This window comes from Pollicipes pollicipes, unplaced genomic scaffold (genome assembly GCF_011947565.3).
Source record: "Pollicipes pollicipes isolate AB1234 unplaced genomic scaffold, Ppol_2.1 Scaffold_4881;HRSCAF=5763_pilon_pilon_pilon, whole genome shotgun sequence".
In the NCBI taxonomy this organism is placed as follows: Eukaryota; Metazoa; Arthropoda; class Thecostraca; order Pollicipedomorpha; family Pollicipedidae; genus Pollicipes; species Pollicipes pollicipes.
In genome coordinates, this window is record NW_023596576.1 from 725,043 (window position 1) to 745,532 (window position 20,490).

The 20,490-nt window shown below is 51.9% G+C and overlaps 1 protein-coding gene across 1 annotated transcript in view; it reads right to left on the reverse strand.

The window, feature by feature from the left end:
• LOC119101075 (uncharacterized) overlaps positions 1 to 19,613 on the reverse strand; it is a 31,764-nt gene extending 12,151 nt beyond the window's left edge. The window contains exons 1-2 of the mRNA XM_037224329.1: positions 19,494 to 19,613; positions 10,586 to 10,637 (exon numbers count right to left, since the gene is read on the reverse strand). Coding sequence (XP_037080224.1) covers positions 10,586 to 10,637; positions 19,494 to 19,521 — 80 coding nt within the window. The 5' untranslated portion in view covers positions 19,522 to 19,613. The remainder of the gene's footprint in view (positions 1 to 10,585; positions 10,638 to 19,493) is intronic.
• Positions 19,614 to 20,490: the final 877 nt, after the last annotated feature.

Here is a 20,490-nt window from a genome sequence, read left to right on the forward strand (position 1 = left end):
TCGTCTTGAATTGGGGAACCAGAACAGCCCTATGGAGCTACGCTTTTCCAAAAGTATTGTTTGGGTAGGCCCTAACACGCATGCTGGGTTTCAGACCCGTTGTGGCCCAAGTTCAAAACCACTGGGTCTTCGATGGCACGTCCCAGTGACCATTCACGCAGTTTTATCTACTGATGAAAATGATTGTGAATGTAATTAGCTATTTTGAGTTCCCTTTGCAAAACGTGCAGCATTATATAATTACCTCCTTTGAATGCAAAGCTGGTTTCAAAGCGCACTAACTTGAGTATTTTGTTTTTGTTTTACTTTATTTGAACGAGGAACCGTTCCATCAATTCCAATATTGACGGTTCCAAGGGGAACGCTCTGCTCAACAGCGTCTCGATCATGCGTCATCGAGCGACAGGCGTGGGGTGGCCGGCTGCGCCGGAACGGCCGCCACCGCCGGCGGCCAGCCAGCGGCGCCAGGCCCAGCTGGCGTCCACACCCAGCGCGCGCGTCGCAGCTCGTCCGCCCAGCTCGGGCCAGCCCGTGTCTCCAGAGGCCGCGTCAGGCCGGAGGACACCGTTTCACCATTTGGCGACAACGTGCGCCATCGCGCGGACGCGTGAAATGGCCTCCGGCGGGACGCAGCGCTGATGCAATATCGGCTGGCCCGGACGCAAAGAGCTCTCCATTTGGACGCAAAAAGGGCGGAGGCGGCTCGGCGATGTGTGGACAGGTGCGTCCGCGAGCGCTAGCCGGCGGAGCGTCGACACGCGCACAATCCCTCCCAGCACGGCGAGCGTCATCCAGTCATTTGATCGACAGAGGGAAAGACGCGGGAAGTGTCCGCCGCCGCTGAATAGCTCTGTTCTCCACACTGGATGTCATCACACCCCGCCCTCGCACTGTCGTGTCTCATGTTCACATGGTCAGCAGGCCTATTGCGAGCTCGTGCTGGTGGACTGACAAGGGGGAGCCGAGCCGGCGCGGTCATCCGGTAAAGTGGTCGGGACCCAGATATTTTACGAGGCAAACTTGGGCACCCCACATAAACCCTATGAGACGAGAGATAACACAAGTAAAACCGTAATGGCAGATCTGACCTGCATACGGTTACGGTTAATACTTAATCTTTGTTCGTGAACTATCGTGGTATACGCGACCAAAAACTGCAACGTCTGGCGCACACATGACCTGACATTGGCGACGTCGACCGTGTGGCTCACCCCGGACGGGTCACCGGTAGACGACAATACATGAGCGCAAGCACCAAGCAACACCTTGCGCAGTTTTGCGAGCGCCAAATCATGTCGTGTGACAGTGGATGGCCTACAATTTTCGCCGGATCTTCAGCCCTCTAGAGTATAGGGTTACTGTACTCAACGGGGACACACTGCGTAATGAAACACGCGATCAAAGGATGATATGAACAGTCCGGCGCTTGCAGGGATTCAGTTCAGCCTCCAGTTCCGGTGATGTTGAAAAAAGGAACAATGAATCATAAGCAAGTGCACGTTTTGTAGAAGAGCAGGGAGGATGTGTTGACGTGCTGCGCATGGTCGTGACGTGACCGTGCGGTGCAGACTTTTGCCTGTTTTCGTCCCAGAAATACGACTGCTAAGATGGGAATAGAGCTCTCTTGCTGATGTGTCTGTGGCCCAGGTTGCTGCGCCTGTCACTCGCTGCGTGACGAAACCAGCGGAGCAACCAGCGAACTAGCGACAGCATTTTCTCCAGATTCAATGGCTGTTTAAAATCTAACTGCTTCCGGGCACCAGCTTAACAAGTAACACCCGAATTGATGAGACTCGTTTACTTTTGCTTGACGGTCCATTGGCTGCCTTTTAATCCATTTCCGTATCCGTCATTTGTCAGTTAAGCGCATTCATTTTTATCTATTTTGAGACACTCCGTAATATCGTTAGATTTCCTGGCCGTGTTCAGCCCATTAGAGTTCTGGCTAGTGAAGTTATTTTAGAAACTCATTCTAAGTGGTTTTACTGCAACATTACGGAATCTTATTGCACATACACTGACCCAACCACCCAAACTCGATTCCAAAGCGCGTCGGATGAATGCTTCCGGTCTTTTTACAGACAGACCCACATCCGGAAATATCTCTGTCGTGTCGTACAATGCTACGACACGGCCGGTCGTGTCCGACCGATTTTTTGTCGATTTGTCATGACCACAGCGCCAGCCAAACCTTCCATGCCAGTCAAGTAAAAATGCCGATTTGGCCGTTCATGCGCACTTTCAGGAACTCTGATCCAGTATCCACTCTCCACTGTCCAGTGATTGCGAGCCATTCCTGAGAGAGTAGGGAGGTGACAGCCTTGTAAAGTTGTTTAAGTATCTGCCAAACTTGGACGTCCATATGACCGAATGGCATTTGGGAGTAGTTCTGGAAACGTGCTCCCGAGAAGAGGGCCTAAATTCGTGGTAGGCAGAGCTGTTCCGCCGTCACCTCAAAGGACATGGCCATGAACCTGATGGAACAAAGCAAGAAAACAGTGCGATGCAAACGTCGCACTCGACTTTGGACTTGCGATACTGTTGTAAGGCGCAGACGATATCTGGCAGGGCCCTGTCCAGCTTGGCCACCTACTCATCCATCATCAGCAGTACCCGGCCGATGGCGTCAAGACCTGACAGCTGCTGTCTGCATGAGCTGCGGGCAGCTGTGGCGCGGGCGAGCACCGACGGCCGCCCTAGACCGGTGCCTGTTCTTAGGGTCGGCTCACTTAACGGCCGGCTAACAATCTTGTACATCCCCGGGGACATGGAGGGTCTCCTTCTGTGTGGAAGGTCTTCTTCTTTTAAAGCTTCTGATGGGGGATAAGTTAGGACTTCCCCCAATGCTTATTACATAATGTCTGAAGGGCCATGGATAGGGCGGGCCTCCACGCCTCAGTCTATTACGGGAAGCTCTGCCCGTGCGTTCAGGTCAACGCTCGCCAGTGTGACCTGAGTGATGGTGGGACTCTTAGCCGCGTCCTCTCGGTGCGTCATTTTCGAGCCCGTCTGGTGTGTCGGCCGGGGCGTATCGACCGCCGCGCCCCTCGAGCTGCGCCCCCGCCCGGCGACAGCGCGCCCGACTGAGTCCCGCCCCGGCAGGGGCTCGTCCCCTCGGTGGCTGGGGCCGGGCGGCCGCCACGCGCGGCTCGCTGACTCCGCACCGCGCGCCGGCCGAATCATCTGGCGTCCATCTTTTTGTCGAAGGCTTTCTTTTTGCACAACGATAGTCGTGCAATGCTGCTATGCCTGATATGCTGTCATAATGGAAGTACCAGTGCCTGGTGTCTGGCATTAGCCTGCCGGTGGGACCCTTCTCAAGGTATTGGATCACAGCAAAACTACCTTCATTTTGTCTACGGTGTTCAGACGATCTAGTGGCAAAATCAGTTTGCAGTCCCGGCAAGTCACGAATACCGTTCAAATGATCGCTGCTGCGCCGCTTCGCCCCAACGTCATGGACTACACGCTGCCATAATTAGAATACCACCTAGTAATATTCGTCACCAACTGGGTTCCCAACAAGGCAAGATGTTGGCACAGCTATTATAGCGTAATATGAAAGAGAAGAAAAGACAGCAGAAAAAGACAACACAAAAAACACTAAATACAGAAAGTGTGGCCCAACTTCCTACTCCTAACAATTAGAAACTTCTTGCGGGCAGGTTCCAACGCCCACATTTTGCAGAGTTTCTCGCCACAGAGGACTGTTACTAGAAAAAAGGCACGCAATGAGGAAGGAGTGTGTCACAACTTTTCACATATTCAACTAATCAGCAAGCTTCCTCGTGCAGCTTGGAACGAGTGAGGTGACGGCAGATTCCACCTGTGAGGGGCGGTCTCCAGATGAAAGCTATCAGCTGTCGCCACGTACATGGGGTCAAAATCTGAGTCAACAGAAACGCGCGCCTTAGGCAACCGACACCAACGGGCGTGATAAATGCGCTGGAAAGCTCATTCGCATGATAATTTGACAGGCGGAGCTCTTCCGATGTGGCAGTCATGCGCAAATGCCACAGAGAGTGTGGCTGGAAGAATGGGTCTTTATGAGTCTGGTCGGACTGGACAAGTTTAATCGACGAAATCGCTGAGTCTTTTTGCTTTGTTTTGGTGAGAGCGGTCAAAGTATGGTAAATAAGTACATATTCCGGGTGGACATCGGTCACAACACACGGGGCTACACTCCTGCCCATTTCTCATCGCCCAATCATCGTCGGTTCAGGCTACAGCGTCATGTTCTCGAGCTGGGCTTCGAAAGATATGGCATCGGCCACTTTCCCGTCAATCACTCGCGCACCAATGGGTCGGGTAGTTTTGGGATCAGTTAGTGGGCTGTAGCTGCTGCACTCGCCTGTGCGGTGCACTAGGATTCACGTCTTTCTCTGCTCTGGCTGACGACTGTTGACGGCGCCCCTTAAAACGCCCCAATACGGGCGAGTTCAGGTTGAGCACGAGAGCGCATAGCCATCTGCACACACCGAACCACGCTTTTGCCAATGCGGCTATTCGTTTTCCATCCGTCATTATCCCTTAGTCCGATATCGATGCGATGTTGGGTTCTCGGAAGTCGAACTGGATTTACACCAAAGTTGTTCAGCTTTTCTTCAATTTGAAGATGCTCCGTTTGTAATGTTCATCGGACGAGGAGGAAAAATCTTGGCGATAATGCAGCACTTCAAAAAAGGCCTGTGTGATCAGGCAGCTCACGTGCGAGTGCCTGTCAATTCACGCAGCACAACTTTCAAGGAACTGCCTTTTCTGTTGCTGAATGCTGCATAAACTGCGACCGAGGGGATGCAAAGACATTGGCATCTAGGGAGCGTGCCGTCTGGACTAGATCATTGAAGTTAAAAACTTTACCAACAGACTCATTCGGCCTCCGGCCTCGCTCGTAAAATCATCCTTCAGGCGGCCCAATCTCTTTCGCAAGAGCATTGTAAGAGGCGAGTGTCGCATTGTGTACTCTATTATGCAGGGTTTTAGTGATGGCGTTATAGACGAAAGCAAAACGCAACAAAGGGCGCGTGGTCTTCAATGCCAGGTCTTCGGAATTTGCTTAAGTTGAAAGCCATCCGTCGGCATGAACTTTTCTATGTCTTTGAGGGAAAATAAACTTTGTAAGTTTTGTGGCCAAACTGGATCATCAAAAAACATCAGCCATCAAAGCGAAAATCAAAGGGTGTCTTTACGGTTTTTCGGTAATAGAACGCTGCAATCCCTGATTATTGTGTGCAATCTTTTTCTCAAAAATAGTAGGGAAGTGAACTTCAAACACTTATAACGCTTACAGCCCCTGCAGTCCTTGTCTGTCGCACAATGGATGCGTTTTCGTATGCCGTACACCTGACGGTTCGACATGGATCTGATGGATCTGGTGGTCGATTGGTTACGATGCCGGTCGAATTCCCTTTTTCGTGGCTTTGGAGACTGAAGGATATTTTAAGGGTATTTGAACTAGCGATGCGCCCACTGGCGATTTGACTCAACTGCCTACGCGTAGGCCCCCATCTCCGATAAGCTCCCGTTGGCTTTATGACCGCCATTTTGGACCGCAGTTGCCAGCTCGCACGTCTCATCGAAACTCAATGGAATTTCCAGAGCTTCCGGATGCACTGCGGAGCCTGCTGGCCTTTCGCATTTGGCGGCAGTCTCCCCTCACATTCGAGAGCGTTCGAGATGCGTTGCCGCTTTGACCGACGCGTGTGACGGTGTTTGATGTCCCGGACCCTCTGCCAGTCTGCAGCCTATTGAGCAGCATAATCCGCCCAGAAGTTGGCTTGCCAGACGGCTGTCGTGCCGAAGGCCAATACTGCTCGGCGATAGAGAGCGGGCTCCACGTTTAATGTCAGTTGCCAGCTGCCACATGGCGGCTGACTGCCACTGCACTTCCCCGCCAGGCTGCCGCGCACTGGAGCTGGTGCACCTGCACGTCCGACGTCTGCCGTGGGCGGCGCAGTGTGGACCGTGCGTGGCTCGACGACCGTGCGCCGTCCGCTGCATCCCCACCCCCTGTCCCACACGCCGACGCCAGCGTGCGGCCGTCGCTCGCGAGCCTGAGCTCGTGCGTTATCTGGGCCACGCAGCAGCGCCTGCACCTGCCGCTCGCCTACTCCGTGCAGCCGAGCCACCGGGGCCGTGACAACAGTGTGACAGTACCGGGACACAACGTCACCGCGGGCCGTGACAACAGTGTGACAGTACTGGGACACAACACGTCACCGCGGGCCGTGACAACAGTGTGACAGTACCGGGACACAACACGTCACCGCGGGCCGTGACAACAGTGTGACAGTACTGGGACACAACACGTCACCGCGGGCCGTGACAACAGTGTGACAGCACTGGGACACAACACGTCACCGCGGGCCCGCCGTCTGCACCATACGCTGCCAGTGGGCAGCATGGCAACTTTTCTATTGGTGGGAAATGCGCAATGACCGTCGCAACACAAATGGAGAACAGAATGAGGGCGCTTCGCCGGAAAAAGCGGAGATTCGTCTGGATATTTTCTGGCCGGATTAGTCGCTACGTGGCAAACAGCTGGGTAGCTAATAATAAGCTCAGATGTTACGCTAAGCTCAGAGGTAAGTAGTTTTAAACTTCAAACCCCAGAAACCATTCCCTTCTTTCACTTCATTCGAATGGCCGATCAAGACTTTCTGTAGATTGTTCATAGCCGTAGGACATTCTGTTGACTTGTTTGAAGCAACATCGATGGCAAAAATAAACTCTGTTACACAAGTTTCAACTGCGTCTTTGAATTCTTTGGCTGATCTCACAGGGCCACCTGTTTATTAGTCATTAGGCATGGCCAGGTATTTTTGCGATCCAAGATAAACCCGAGGCTATTGCTGGCGATCGTCACAGGGATCAAACAAGCCGAAAAAAATTCCGTAAAGTTGACCCGTATATATATATATATATGTATATTATATATATATATATATATATATATATATATATTAAAACATTTCATCATACTTGCGCGGGCGTTGCTATCATGCCGCGATATTTTTGTTGATTGGATGGCGTTTCAACCGTCGAGTAAAGGGCACAACCGGTGGTTGCTTGACACGGCATTGCTTTGTAAATCTCATGTGCACAGGAGGCAAGACAACGGTTTCCCATCTCAGTGCGGGTAATGTTGAGTAATGTGTCCGGAACGCACGCCCCCAATGCACGTCGCTGTAAGGCTAATAGCTGCTCGAGGCGTCGCGCGGAGGAAGAACCCGCCGCATGAATGTCAACGTGGCCGGAAACAGCCGGTGGTTAAACTGAAAATGAAGCCCAACTAGGCGGGCTGGAAATAGCAAGGTATTCAGTTTGATGCTCGTGCTGTTCGTGGACACTATGGAATGTGTAGGTTCTTCCTCTGACGTGCAGGCATGTTCATTAATGCCGACGGATCCCCCGTTGCTTACATTGTTTCGTTGCCTTGCGTGTGTGTGTGTGTGTGTGTGTGTGTGTGTGTGTGTGTGTGTGTGTGTGTGTGTGTGTGGGTGTGTGTGTGTGTGTGTGTGTGTGTGTGTGTGTGTGTGTGTGCGCGCGTGTGCGTGTGCGTAGTGCGTGTGCGTGTGCGTGGTGCGTGCGTGCGTGCGTGCGTGCGTGCGTGCGTGCGTGTGTGCGTGTGTGTGTGTGTGTGTGTGTGTGTGTGTGTGTGTGTGTGTGTGTGTGTGTGTGTGTGTGTGTGTGTGTGTGTGTGTGTGTGTGTGTGTGTGTGTGTGTGTGTGTGTGTGTGTTTGTGTTGCAGTCGCGATCCCATCCAATGCTTCTTCCTCAGCACTGAACACTAACCACCAGGTATATGTGCCCGTTATGAGACACTCACGTGTGGCTTGGAATGCAGCATGGTATCCGTGACAGCATGCGTCCCAGGCACCAGTCCCGTGCGCCAGCCATATGTCCCGTTGTCACGCTGGCGTTACGGCTCACAGACCGCGTCCATGTCTGCAGCACGTGGGCAGCTGGCGCCGGCGCCGCTGTCTGGCCCGTATCGCGCGCGCAGTCGGGCTGGCTGATTACAGCCATGCGTCTGAGCGTGTGCGTGAGAGGGTGGGAGGGTGTGTTTGTGTGTGTCCAGCTGCTGGCGGTGTCTGCCAGCTGCTGTCAGCGCCAAGACGGCTCGGCAGGAAGGGTACCCGGGCTGGTAACATGATGAAAGCCATGTGGTACCCCGCAGCCGAAACATTAATCAATACACCCGTCACAAATAGCCGCGTGGTATTAACTTTCAGGCGCAACGGTTTCCTGGCAGGCCCACTCGTGAATCGTTAATGCCGTCGATTCAGGCTGCAGGCAGGTCAAACGGCCCCGACTTCGACCGGCGTCGCACGCAGCGGCCGAATTGGAAGCTAAACTCCAACGAACTAGCGGCATCGACCCAGCCGGCCCGCAAAGCCCTCCCTCCCTTCTGCGCGCCCATAATAGAGTCCCACTTCCCAATTTATGAGAGCTGCCTGGCATTTAACAAAGGCCGGTCTTTTGGCGGCCAATGGTCAGGGCCCCACACAGCGCCGTGGCTTGCCCGGGCCGGAGCGGTGAGAGGGGAATGACTGCCCGGCAAGGTCAGCTTACGGACCGCCGCGATGAGCTGAGGCCGAACCACACCCTGACAAAGAGCCAAGGCACCAGGCAAAAGGGGTCCGGCAACTGCGGGAGATGTTCAAAGTTTCTAGGGATTGTGGGGCGACGTGGCTTCCGGGCTATTTTCTACCAACAGCTTGTGACAAATTATTTCATTCGATAACCTTATACAAGTGTGAAACCTCGACGTGGCTGGACTACTCAAGCGATTCGACAGGCTCCTGATGCTGTCAAGAAAACCGAGACTGCAATCAAACCAATACGAATCCATTCCCTATAGTTCTTTCACTCGCGTTCAGCCTACAATTTTATCATTAACTTCAGCATATTCAGCATGCGTGCAACGCCGTCGGGTCGCTGGGTGCTGCAGTGTGAGGAAGGGGAGGACGAGGTGTGGGGGTGGGTCGGTCGCATGGTCGATGCCACTGTGTGACTCCCCTCGCCATCGGCCCGGCGCCAGTCTGGCGGCACTCCTACGGCGCCGACCCGTCCCTTGGCGTGCACGGCGCTGCTTAACAGCTGCATCGACGCCCCTCCGCCGACCGGCCGGCCGGCAGGCGGGGGAGCTGCAGCCCCCCCCCCCCCCGCGGAGCCGTGCCAGCGGCAGGCCGCCCGTCTGATTCAGCACCGCCGGCGGTCGTGCTGCTCGGCAGGCCGCACGGCACGGGTGTCACGACACGGCACAGACTCCTCCGCCAGCCCTCGCGTGTGGCGCGAGCACAGCCGGCTCGAGCAGGTCGCCGAGGAGCCGGAGGACGGGGGCCGCTACGCCCAGACGTGCCGCCGGTGGCCGTCGCGTGCCGGAGGACGTGCTTGGCTGGGCAGGGGCGGTCAGCCAGGCCCTCAGGGACGCGCAGAACAAGGTGACTTTGGCACGGTCGCGCGGCTTTCCAAGTGACAGGCCCTATCAAAGTCACGTCTGCACTGGCGAGCAGCACCATTTTCGTGAGCGGGATGCCGGACTTCAGGCAGGCCCCGCAGATCGAGAGACCGAGATCTCATCGGGCCTGTCTAAGCAGCAGTAGCTACTCTCGTCATGCTTGTACTGAATGCGGCCGGGGTCCTCCTGACATTGCGTTTTCCTTTGGTACGCTATGAGAGAGCAATGTGAGACTAGGCGACCTCCGGGTCCTTATTTTCTTTTTTCTTCAAGCACGTTAGGGCCCTCGAGTCGTACTGTTCTTATACGCGCCTCCGATATTCACTGATCGGCGTAGAACCCGTCCGACTATTTCTGGGCCTCGATCATCTGGTGCCACTGCAGTTTGTCAGCGCCGGCCGTCCCAGCATGCTGCTTGTCCTGGGTACTGAATCTTGGGCTTGCTCGGGACGCCTCGAGAAAGTAAGGCATTCTTTTCCCGCATGTATATGGGGGTGAGATCAAATGGGACAATTCAGTCCCGTCATTCACTAATATCAGCGCCAACAAGGGTGTTCATTGAGAAGCGAGACCATGGGACTGATCTGTGGCTGCAAACTCGGTGCTTCATCGGGATGACACGAGACACCACATTACACAACTCAAAATGACTTGGCATCGATCCATCCCAGATGGGCACTTGGCAGCTACCAGAGCTGCTGTTGGTGCTTAGAGCAACTGAAAGAGAACCAGAGCTGCTGTTGTGTGTGTGTGCGTGTGTGCATCGTCGGTCGCCGCAGGCGTCGGAGGGCGGCGATATTCGGAGAAATTATGACTATCGCTTAGACGATCGCAAACCGCCGGTAAACTAGTAAGACATATTCGGTATGGCAGGGAGGGAGCCAGTCCCCTCGTCACTTCTCCAGTGCACCTCAGCACGAAACCACACAAAGCGAATCCTTGACCGCGGACGACAGAATCCTACCACGTTGCTTGCTAAGACGTGCTGGTAGTTGTGCAATAGTGCTCAAAATTTAAAAAAGTGCAGTAGTGCTCAAAATTCTGCAAATCCGCGCGCTATGGCATTTGCGACGAAAAAGGCAGTCTCAGTGAAAGTCCAGCCTTGTCGTGAAGCCATCTCACCTTTTGCCAGGGGAGCTCTCCGTCCACGGATCCTTTTCTTCCTGTCTCAGTTCTGGAAGGACAAACATGTCTCGGTTGGCAACATCCGCCTCGAGCTCACTCGCGAGCCGCGCGCTCTGCAGCGCAAGCCCCGCGGCCCCGCCCGAGTTTGTCTTCCACTCGGAGCCGTGCCGGGGCCGCCGGCGTAACTGATGGCCGACGCCGACGGCAGGCACCACCAGGCTGCTGCTGCCGCGTCTGATGCCGGCAGTTAGTGTCGAGAGCACGCGGCTGCTATAACTGAAGCAGCGCGACCGAGACGGCCGAGGAGATCGTGACACGGGACTGGGTGGAACAGGCGGCACGAGGCAGGGATGGGGGACAGAAACTCGCAGGACAGGCGACGGACAACCCTGAGCCATGCAGGAAAACATCGACAGAAACACGTTTACTTCGTGCCGAGGAGCAAATATCTGTCCACCAACACTAACTGAGCACCATCTAGTACAGAACGTGGGACTGCACCACTGCGTGCCTCGGGGTAATCTGACGTACAAAATAGCATGTGCTGGCGTCAGAGCCTCATTAGCGCAGACACTGGACCTCATAGGACGGTGAGGCATGTACTGTTACTGTGGCAGCTCATACTGCGCAGTCCATGATGCCCTACTACTGCACCCAACGAGCGCGGGGATTGTAACGGGTGTGTGTATAGGGGGGGGGGGGGGGGGCACTGTCAAACACGGCAGACTTGTTTCGACAACGGTAACGGATCAAAATTAAAACCGATCTGTCTGTGTTTCAGATAAATCCGGCCATTTAGCACAGTAGGTAATAGCTGTATGAAACCTAGCCGTGAAGCTCTGTGATCGGTGCTTTCTCTCCGACGTGGCGATTCCCTGCCACCCAAGACGGATTGCAGGAAAGTCCGGTTAAACGTCTAGTTCATCGTCATGGTGCAAGACACAGGCCTGGCCACGATGGTCACCATGACCGGCTACATAGCTCTTTGTCGCCCGGTGATCAGGTGCTTAAGGATAATGCGGCAGCTGTGTTTCACCAAGCCAGTTTTAATAGTAAGAGAGACAAGAGGCGCGACACTCGGCCAATTCGTGTCACGTCCGGGGGTCGCACGAAGATACAGACGAGGAGGGAGAATATCAGACACAACCGGCGGTAAAGCACAATACCTTCCGGCAGTACTGATGACCTGATGGCGGGCATAGGGACTCGGGAAGACAAGAGGGGGAACCACTGGCCTTACAAGTAAAAGGCCGGATCACGAAACCACCGCCTTAAAAGCAGGGTTACGAGATAACAGTCTCTAGCGTGATGAGATGACATGGTACACTGTAACTTAGATCGCGTTTTCGTCTAACAACACGGTATGGCACTGCAAAGATCCGGAAGGAGAAGCACGGAACATTTCGCTCTTGGTCCGCCATGTGATCTGAAGCTAAGGGTGCCGCCAACATACAAGAACGTAGTGGATTGCTTGCAATAAGTTAAGTCTGAGAGAAGTATGCATATGGGGACCGAGAGGAGCAATACCAGGTTAGATCGGTGGAGGAAACACCCAATTTTTACGGCAGCATTTCTGTGACTATCAAATGCAGACTGAGTTAACATGGTGTAATGCTGCTCGTGCTAGGTTTCAGTGAAACGGCGTGGTACGGCACCGTGGTGACCTGGGAGAGGAGCACCGATAATTTCGCTCTTGGCCGTGAGGGCGGCCAAAACACTCATATGAAAAACATTCGGCAAAGCTGTTTTCCGATTTTCCTAAACCTTTCCAAAAACGTGAAGTACGCAATTTTTGAGAAAATAAAAATTTTGCAAGTTGATCAAACTTTAAATCTTTCGAAACACGATGAGAATGGTACGTGTTGACCTGCTGATCGTGAACAAAACACCACATAGAGATGGTGCCAGTGTAGAACATTACAGGTTTGTTTGTCGTTTGAATGTTTTTCAACAGCACCAACATTTCTCATTTTGGGTCAACTGTTGAATTGCCAGGATTAGGTCAAAGGTCAGATATTTGCCCATTTCGTAACTTCATGTATGTGTTCCTTTCAGTGTCCTAGGCATCCTATCTATCAATCCACAAGGTACTAAAATGGACTCCTCACTCAATCGCAATCAGTTGACATCCAATACGATGCAAATCGATGCTAAGTTCACAGCCCAGGTTATGATAAACGGCCATATCTACTTTTTTACTTGCACAGCTGAAATCAAGAAGTTCGTAATTCTGGGGCAGCATGGGGTAAAATGAGCGCCGATTTCGGATCCACTGCCAGCAATGGGCATAATTCCTTGCTGAACTCAAACATTCAAACCCCACGATGCACAGGTCGCGCACCAGGTCAAGTCAGCGTGTTGCCCCTATTTTGTAAACTCTCAAATAGGCCTCAAATTGCTAAACTTAGGTAGTCCGGACTGGACCTTGGAATCGAAGACAGTTGCAAAATTACTCCAGTACTAAAAGTGGCAACCGAAAAAATCTCCGAGGGTCATGCGCGTTCAGCTGAGGTCCATGACGCAAACAAGTTCGATTTCCTGTCGGCATTCATGCCTTTTCAGGAACTTAGATTCATCAATTCATGAGTTCTCATCATACAGGCCTTGATGAACGGTAAGGCCATCCTTCATTCTAATGTGAGTCATTGGGGACATAAACGACATTGCGAGACTGCGTCGACATACAACCAATAAACGTCGACGCACGAGCCACGCGTAGCACATATGATAGTGTGGCATTTCCATTTTCTGAGTTCCTCGCTCAGCCAAGCTGCGTTCAAATCGACGGGAGGGTGAAAGCGCGCATTTGGGGCCCTATGCGGTCCTATACGCTTGTTTCTCCATCGACGTGAAAAGCCGTGGCATTCTCAATCTGGAGGAAGCTGGTTTCTCGGTGGTTCGTAACTTTGTCACATGGCAGATAGCTCTCCAATCGTCAGCTTCCTTGTGAAACAAATTATGCTTCCATGTGTATCATGCAGACTTGCGCCTGGTTCCCAAGATTTTCCTGTGCTGTGACCCTGAGGAGGATAGATATATGTATATGTATATGCATGTATGTATATGTATATGCTAGATAGATAATATATATATATATATATATATAATATATATATATATATCTCTCTCTCTCTCTCTCTCTCTCTCTCTCTCTCTCTCTCTCTCTCTCTCTCTCTCTCTCTCTCTCTCTCTCTCTCTCTCTCTCTCCTCTCTCTCTCTCTCTCTCTCTCTCTCTCTCTCTCTCTCTCTCTCTCTCTCTTCTCCTCTCTCTCTCTCTCTCTCTCTCTCTCTCTCTCTCTCTCTCTCTCTCTCTCTCTCTCTCTCTCTCTCCTCTCTCTCTCTCTCTCTCTCTCTCTCTCTCTCTCTCTCTCTCTCTCTCTCTCTCTCTCTCTCTCTCTCCTCTCTCTCTCTCCTCTCTCTCTCTCTCTCTCTCTCTCTCTTCTCTCTCTCTCTCTCTCTCTCTTCTCTCCTCTCTCTCTCTCTCTCTTCTCTCTCTCTCTCTCTCTCTCTCTCTCTCTCTCTCTCTCGCTCTCTCTCTTCTCTCTCTCTCTCTCTCTCTCTCTCTCTCTCCTCTCTCTCTCTATCTCTCTTTCTATCTCTCTCCTCTCTCTCTATCTCTCTCTCTCTATCTATCTATATATATATATATATATATATATATATATATATATATATATGCATATACATATACATACATGCATATACATATACATACCAGAGCTTGATATTTGATTTTGCAATCTGCATGAGTCATGCGTCAAGTGCTCCACTGTAAATATGGTCTGAACTTAGTCAAATGAAAAATGGAACAGCTGAGTCACGAGCTGAGTCAGATTCCACAATCTGTGAGCCAGTCCGGAGCTGGTTCAAGACATTCGAGTCAAGCCCAAGTCTGATGCTAACCGCATCTCGAGACTAGTATCCCATTACTTGCAGTACCCGGGTGACATATATTTTCCAATGCCCTGCAGTCCAGGATATATCATTATCATACTCAGCCGGTAGATAACACTCTTCTGTAAATTATACGCGAGAGTTTCTCCAGGCACGCTTCCCAATCACTTCCATCACCCCCCCCCCCCTCCCCCCACTCACTACCAGGCGACCGACCTCGCCGCGCACTAGGAGCAGCTCGCATTCAAATGGGAATTGAGATCCCAAAATGGTGAAGGTTTTCTACTCCCATCGAAAGAAAAGAAATTCATGCCGTCCACCTCTACACAGCCTCATTTCCTCTGGTCAGCCTTGGGTTACTGGGCAGCTCTGTTTAGTATCCATACGTACTAAACCCCGCCACTTTTAGTACGGATCGGTACTAAACACCGTTTTTCCTCTTAGCAAGAATACGTACTAAATATTCTCGAGAATGTGTTGACGTGGAACGGCGACGCACTGCCAGTGTGCGGTCGGTGTGAAATGGGAAATCTGCGGTAAAGGGAGGTAACTATTGAGTCGTAACTGTTCTTCCTGAAAAACTGCGAGAACCAGGAACCGGGCTGGATGTTACCGGGGCCTGTGGTTGTGTCAAAAGTTCTTGGAACCAGGGCCCGGCATTAGCAGGCAAAGGAGCTAAAGAATGTAAGTCAGCTCTGGCTCAGCCATAGGTACTTATAACATGGATTACCAAGAAGCAAGCAAGTTGCTTGGCTGATAGGTGACCATACACCAGAAAACCATCCCAATACCACAGGTTACCATCAAAGCTCAGCAATAATTTTTTACACATGTCCAGCCCACCTGCGGACCAAAGCTAGTCCCACATTGATACTGTTTCATCATGCACATAATGAATCTATACATGCCTGAGCTTTGTGCTCAGGCTTCTGGAAAAGCTGCATTGTTGTTACAGAGTCAGGGCATGCTGTTTATTTTGACTTGCCTGTGATGTACTGATCTGCTTTTTAGGGTAAAGTATTTGGGATGTGTAGGGTGACCTTTTTAGGTCAATTTTTCCAAGGTCTCAAGACTCATAGTACTCCATATTTTGACCTCAGGAGTCTAGTGTTGGTAAAACGACTAGTGTGAACTGTGAGATACGGTGTTATGTATTAATGGCATGTTGTGATTTCTGTCGCTTGCCAGAGAACTTATGGGAACCTAAGGCTGGGATTGACGGAAGAACAAGGGAGACCAGGAGCTGAAGCCAGTGCTTACAAAATAATTAATGGGAACCAAGATGCAGGTCTTGTGTTGTTGAAAGAAACAGTGGGAACCAAGATCCGGGGTTTCGTTTTATATAAGAACCAATAGGAACCAGGATGCAGCATAATGCTTTATCAAAAGATCCATTGGGATCCAGGGTCCAGGGTATTGTTTTGTCGAAAGAACCAGTAAGAACCAGGATTCAGGGTCTTGTTTCATTGAAAGTACTAGTGAGAACCAAGATCCAGGGTCTTGTTTTGTTGAAAGAACCAGCGGGAACCAAGGACGAGGGTTTTACTTTACTGAAAGATCCAGCGGGAACCAGGATCCAGGGTCTTGATTAATCAAAGGAACCGGTGGGAACCAAGATCCAGCATCTTGTTTTGTCGAAAGAACCAGTGGGAACCAGGATCCAGGGTCTTGTGTTGTCGAAAGAACCTATGAGAACCAGGATCCAGCATCTTGTTTTGTCGAAAGAACCAGTGGGAACCAGGAACCAATGCTGGGAACCAGGCACATGTCTGGTATCATGGCTCCTACCTCGGCATTCTTGTCTTGCACCTCGATGCCGCCTTGCACGTTATTCATGATCCCCATAAATCATGCTCCAACAAATGCTCCCCTGGCAACTCGTCGAAGTCTGTGTGATGATAACACATGGAATGACGAACGTAAAGCGCACTAAAAAGGGCACATATTTTGACGTGAAATCGACCTTGCGTGGTCCTTGACCTCAGTTGACCGCAGGTGACTTCTTAAGACGTCCTATTTCAATGTTACTATGAAGTAATTTTGGTAGATAAATTCGATTTCATGGGCTATTCCGGACCACCCAAATTTGGAACTCTTTTAACAGGCTGTGCAAGATAGAGATAAAATGCTGACCTGACCCGACCTGGCTCGTGACCGGTGAATCAGGTGTTCTTGGATGTTCAAGTCCTTCAGAAGTAATGGCTGAAAATAATCCGAATCGAGTGCTCACTTTTACCCCGTGCAGCCCCAAATTTCGAAGTTAAAAGTTTCGATCAAGAGCAAAAGTATGGATAACAGCTGAACTTGGCCTGACCCGTGACGTCAGCACCAATGTGCATTGGGTTTGATGACAGTTGCTCTGTAATTGACTGAAAGGTCTATTTCAATATCTTGTGGATTGATGTAAAAACATGTTCGGGCTACTGGAATGAAAACATAATGAAGTTGCCAAGAGCTAGTAAGAAATATGATCTCTGACTTTACTTAGAAAGTCAACGGTTGACCGAATCTGCGAAATGTTGGTGCCGTTGGAAGTTATCGTTACCTTTAACGTTCTGCGGTAATGTGGTCGCTCTACGGTGCTTTGTTTACGATCAACAGGATAATATATATATATATATATATATATATATATATATATATATATATATATATATATATATTGCTTCAACATTTTCCTTCGAAAAATGGGAAACTGTGATGACCACGAAGACGAACCGTTTTTGTTGCTCCATAATGGCAATGCTGTCTTCGTGAACTATGGGGATGTCATAGACATCAGCACCCAATTTCTTGCACCCCAACGTTGAAAACAGACATTCTTGCACGAAATATGAGCGGTGACTGTCAAGCATTGCACTTTTGCTTCCAGGGCGTGTTTCACATTTGTATTGTGTCTTGAAATGACGTATCTGTCTTGAAAATCATCCGGTACAGTTTACAGTCCCTCCTTTCTTAAAACCTAAACCCCTCTAGTTTACGGGCTACACACCCACGAAGAAGTGCAGACTTTTTCGAGGAGACTATTTCAAGGTTACCCAGGCATCCATGACGCCATACTAACGCCATTCAAATCTTACCGTTTCACTGGCCATGCGACAATCAAGGCCAAGAAAAACATAATTGTCGAGTCGTTCATATCCGGCGTTCGTGAGCACAGTTCTCAGATATAACGGACGTCAATAAGTTCTTAATCAATGTTGTTCAAGGTACGATGACGCAATCAAACTATAACGTATTGAAGAGAACATTGACGTAAGAGAAAAACTGTATTACAGTGAGCAGCGTTTTCCACTTCAAGTATACCAATAGCTTGAAGAGAGCTGATTTCACCATAACTGATGCTTACTTTGATATCCTCAAACGTAGAGCATTTTCTTCAACGGTAGGAATCTCCACATTTTCAATCCCGAGGTGCCAGTATCGTAGATCGTACAATAAGATGTCATTAATTAAAAGCATAAATCAAAAATGGGTGGAAAAATCATTTTAAAGGAAGTTTCACTCTTTGGTAATATTCAGAACCAGGGCATGATGGTGCAGCAGATAGGGCTTATTGAGCGTGACTTACAACAACAAGCTCAGTCGCGCCCATTGCCGAGGTCACTGACGGTCCTCATGTCCGAGGCCTCCTGTTCCGTCTGATCATTGACATGCAGCATCTAGCCGTGTAAGCTTCTTTCATGATATCTGATGCGGGCCTCAGTACCTTAAAATATGGGGCATTCCCTTCAACGCAATTCGTGTCGCCAACGGCATAATAACGACGGGCACTTTGGGCGTTGGCAAACGGCTCCGCGATAGCGATTCTTCACCGTTGTCGAAACGGGACCATGAAGGAGGCACGGACCATTGCCTTTTGCTCGAGATGGCAAACGAACGACCTATCAGTTGGTATAGAAATCAGTGACAGCGTCAAATAAACCTGCACGTGCTGCCCACATGTTGAACGCCACATCCGCAAAGGCCTCCCGCGGCGTAGAGAGTAAAACGCCTTCAGGCTGTACGACTAAAAAGGCTGACCGTTTACATGCTGTCAGATGCAATTTGTTTCGATTGCTAGAAGGACTGGTTGCAGGTTACCGATCATGGTGGAGTGATAATCGTTAAAATGAGTAATGAGTACATAGTATTTCTGAGCGAGAGAAGCACTGACTGGAAATAAGGCGAATAACTTCATCCCAAGGCCGCACAGAACGGACAGATAGGAGTTGTTATGAATGTCAAGATGACTCCGACACGATGTTGGCTTTGTCTTGAAAAATTCACATAGGAAAAGTAGAAGGGGTGTGCTTTATCATTTCCGTAATATTTTTTCAATCACCTAGCCCATCACATGCTCGTCGTAACACGCCGGGATTTCAATGTAACATTCTTGTAACACACCCAATGTATCCACACCTTCACAGACAGGCATTGGCACTTGCGTGGTGATGGACGTGAGGAGCAGAGCCGCCTCCCGACAAATAGTCTGAATAGTCAGGCAGTTAGCCCCATCCCTCATTAGTACCCAACGTTCGCCGACAGAGCCCGGTCCTCCGCCAGTCCGGATCCGGCCTTCGGTCCCACCGCCCGCCGTCCTTTGCCTGGCCAGCCCGTGGCCACCGACCTCCGGTCCCACCGCCGCCTCCTGCCAGGCCCACCCGTGGCCACCGACCTCCGGTTCACCGCCCGCCGTCCTTTGCCAGGCCCGCCCTTGGACCACCGACCTCCGGTCCACCGCCGCCTCCTGCCAGGCCCTCCCGTGGCCACCGACCTCCGGTCCCACCGCCGCCTCCTGCCAGGCCCGCCCCTCGGCCACTGACCTCCGGTCCCACCGCCCGCCGTCCCTTGCCTGCCCAGCCCTTGGCCACCGACCTCCGGTCCCACCGCCGCCTCCTGCCAGGGCCTCCCGTGGCCACCGACCTCCGGTCCCACCGCCGCCTCCCGCCAGGCCCGCCCTTGGCCACCGACCTCCGGTCCACCGCCGCCCCCTTCGCGGCCCGCCCGTGGCCGGCTGTGGGCTACTCACTGTAGATCTTCTCGCTGCGCCGCTTCATGGCACGGCACCGCCAGGCGACCAGGGCCAGGGCCGAGACCAGGAGCAGGAGACCGGCCGCCGCGCCGCCCACTATCAGAGCCACAGCACCTTCGGCCGACCCCGGCCGCCAGCTGAGAGACGCCTGCCGGCAGGAGAAGATATGGTGTGACCGGTCGCCAGACGCCTGCCAGCGGGGGAGATATGGTGTGACCGGTCACCAGACGCCTGCCAGCGGGGGAGATATGGTGTGACCGGTCACCAGACGCCTGCCGGCGGGGGAGATATGGTGTGACCGATCACCAGACGCCTGCCAGCGGGGGAGCTATGGTGTGACCGATCACCAGACGCCTGCCAGCGGGGGAGCTATGGTGTGACCGATCACCAGACGCCTGCCAGCGGGGGAGCTATGGTGTGACCGATCACCAGACGCCTGCCGGCGGGGGAGATATGGTGTGACCGGTCACCAGACGCCTGCCAGCGGGTGGGTGGGGATGGGGAAGGTCTATGGTGCGACCGGCCGCCGAGCCACACGGCGCAGAATACGCCGTTCGTGCATCAATTGCCCACAAATATCAATCATCAAGTGCCAGTGTGACAGATCCCACAGTCCACACACAGGTCACAATCAGTTGGTGCATGGTTCACAGGTCATCGACATCGCATACCGGAATCTGACACGGTGCACGGTCAGCACGCAGAGGAAACGCCAGTGCCAAACGGTCCGTGGTCGACGTAAAAGTCACAGGTCCAGGTTACATATCAGTGTGACACACGGTCTGCAGGTGGCACAAAGGTCACACAGCAGGATCCTGCGGATCACAGATGATACGCAGGCTGTTGGCAAATGTAACGCAGCCCAAAGGCCATACCCCATTACTGGCCCCATGACCGTGATTCCATTACTCAGGGCGACGCGGTTCACAGGTCGGACAGGTCGAACACAGGTCACACGGGTTATACATCAATGTGACACGGTCTGTGGACAAAA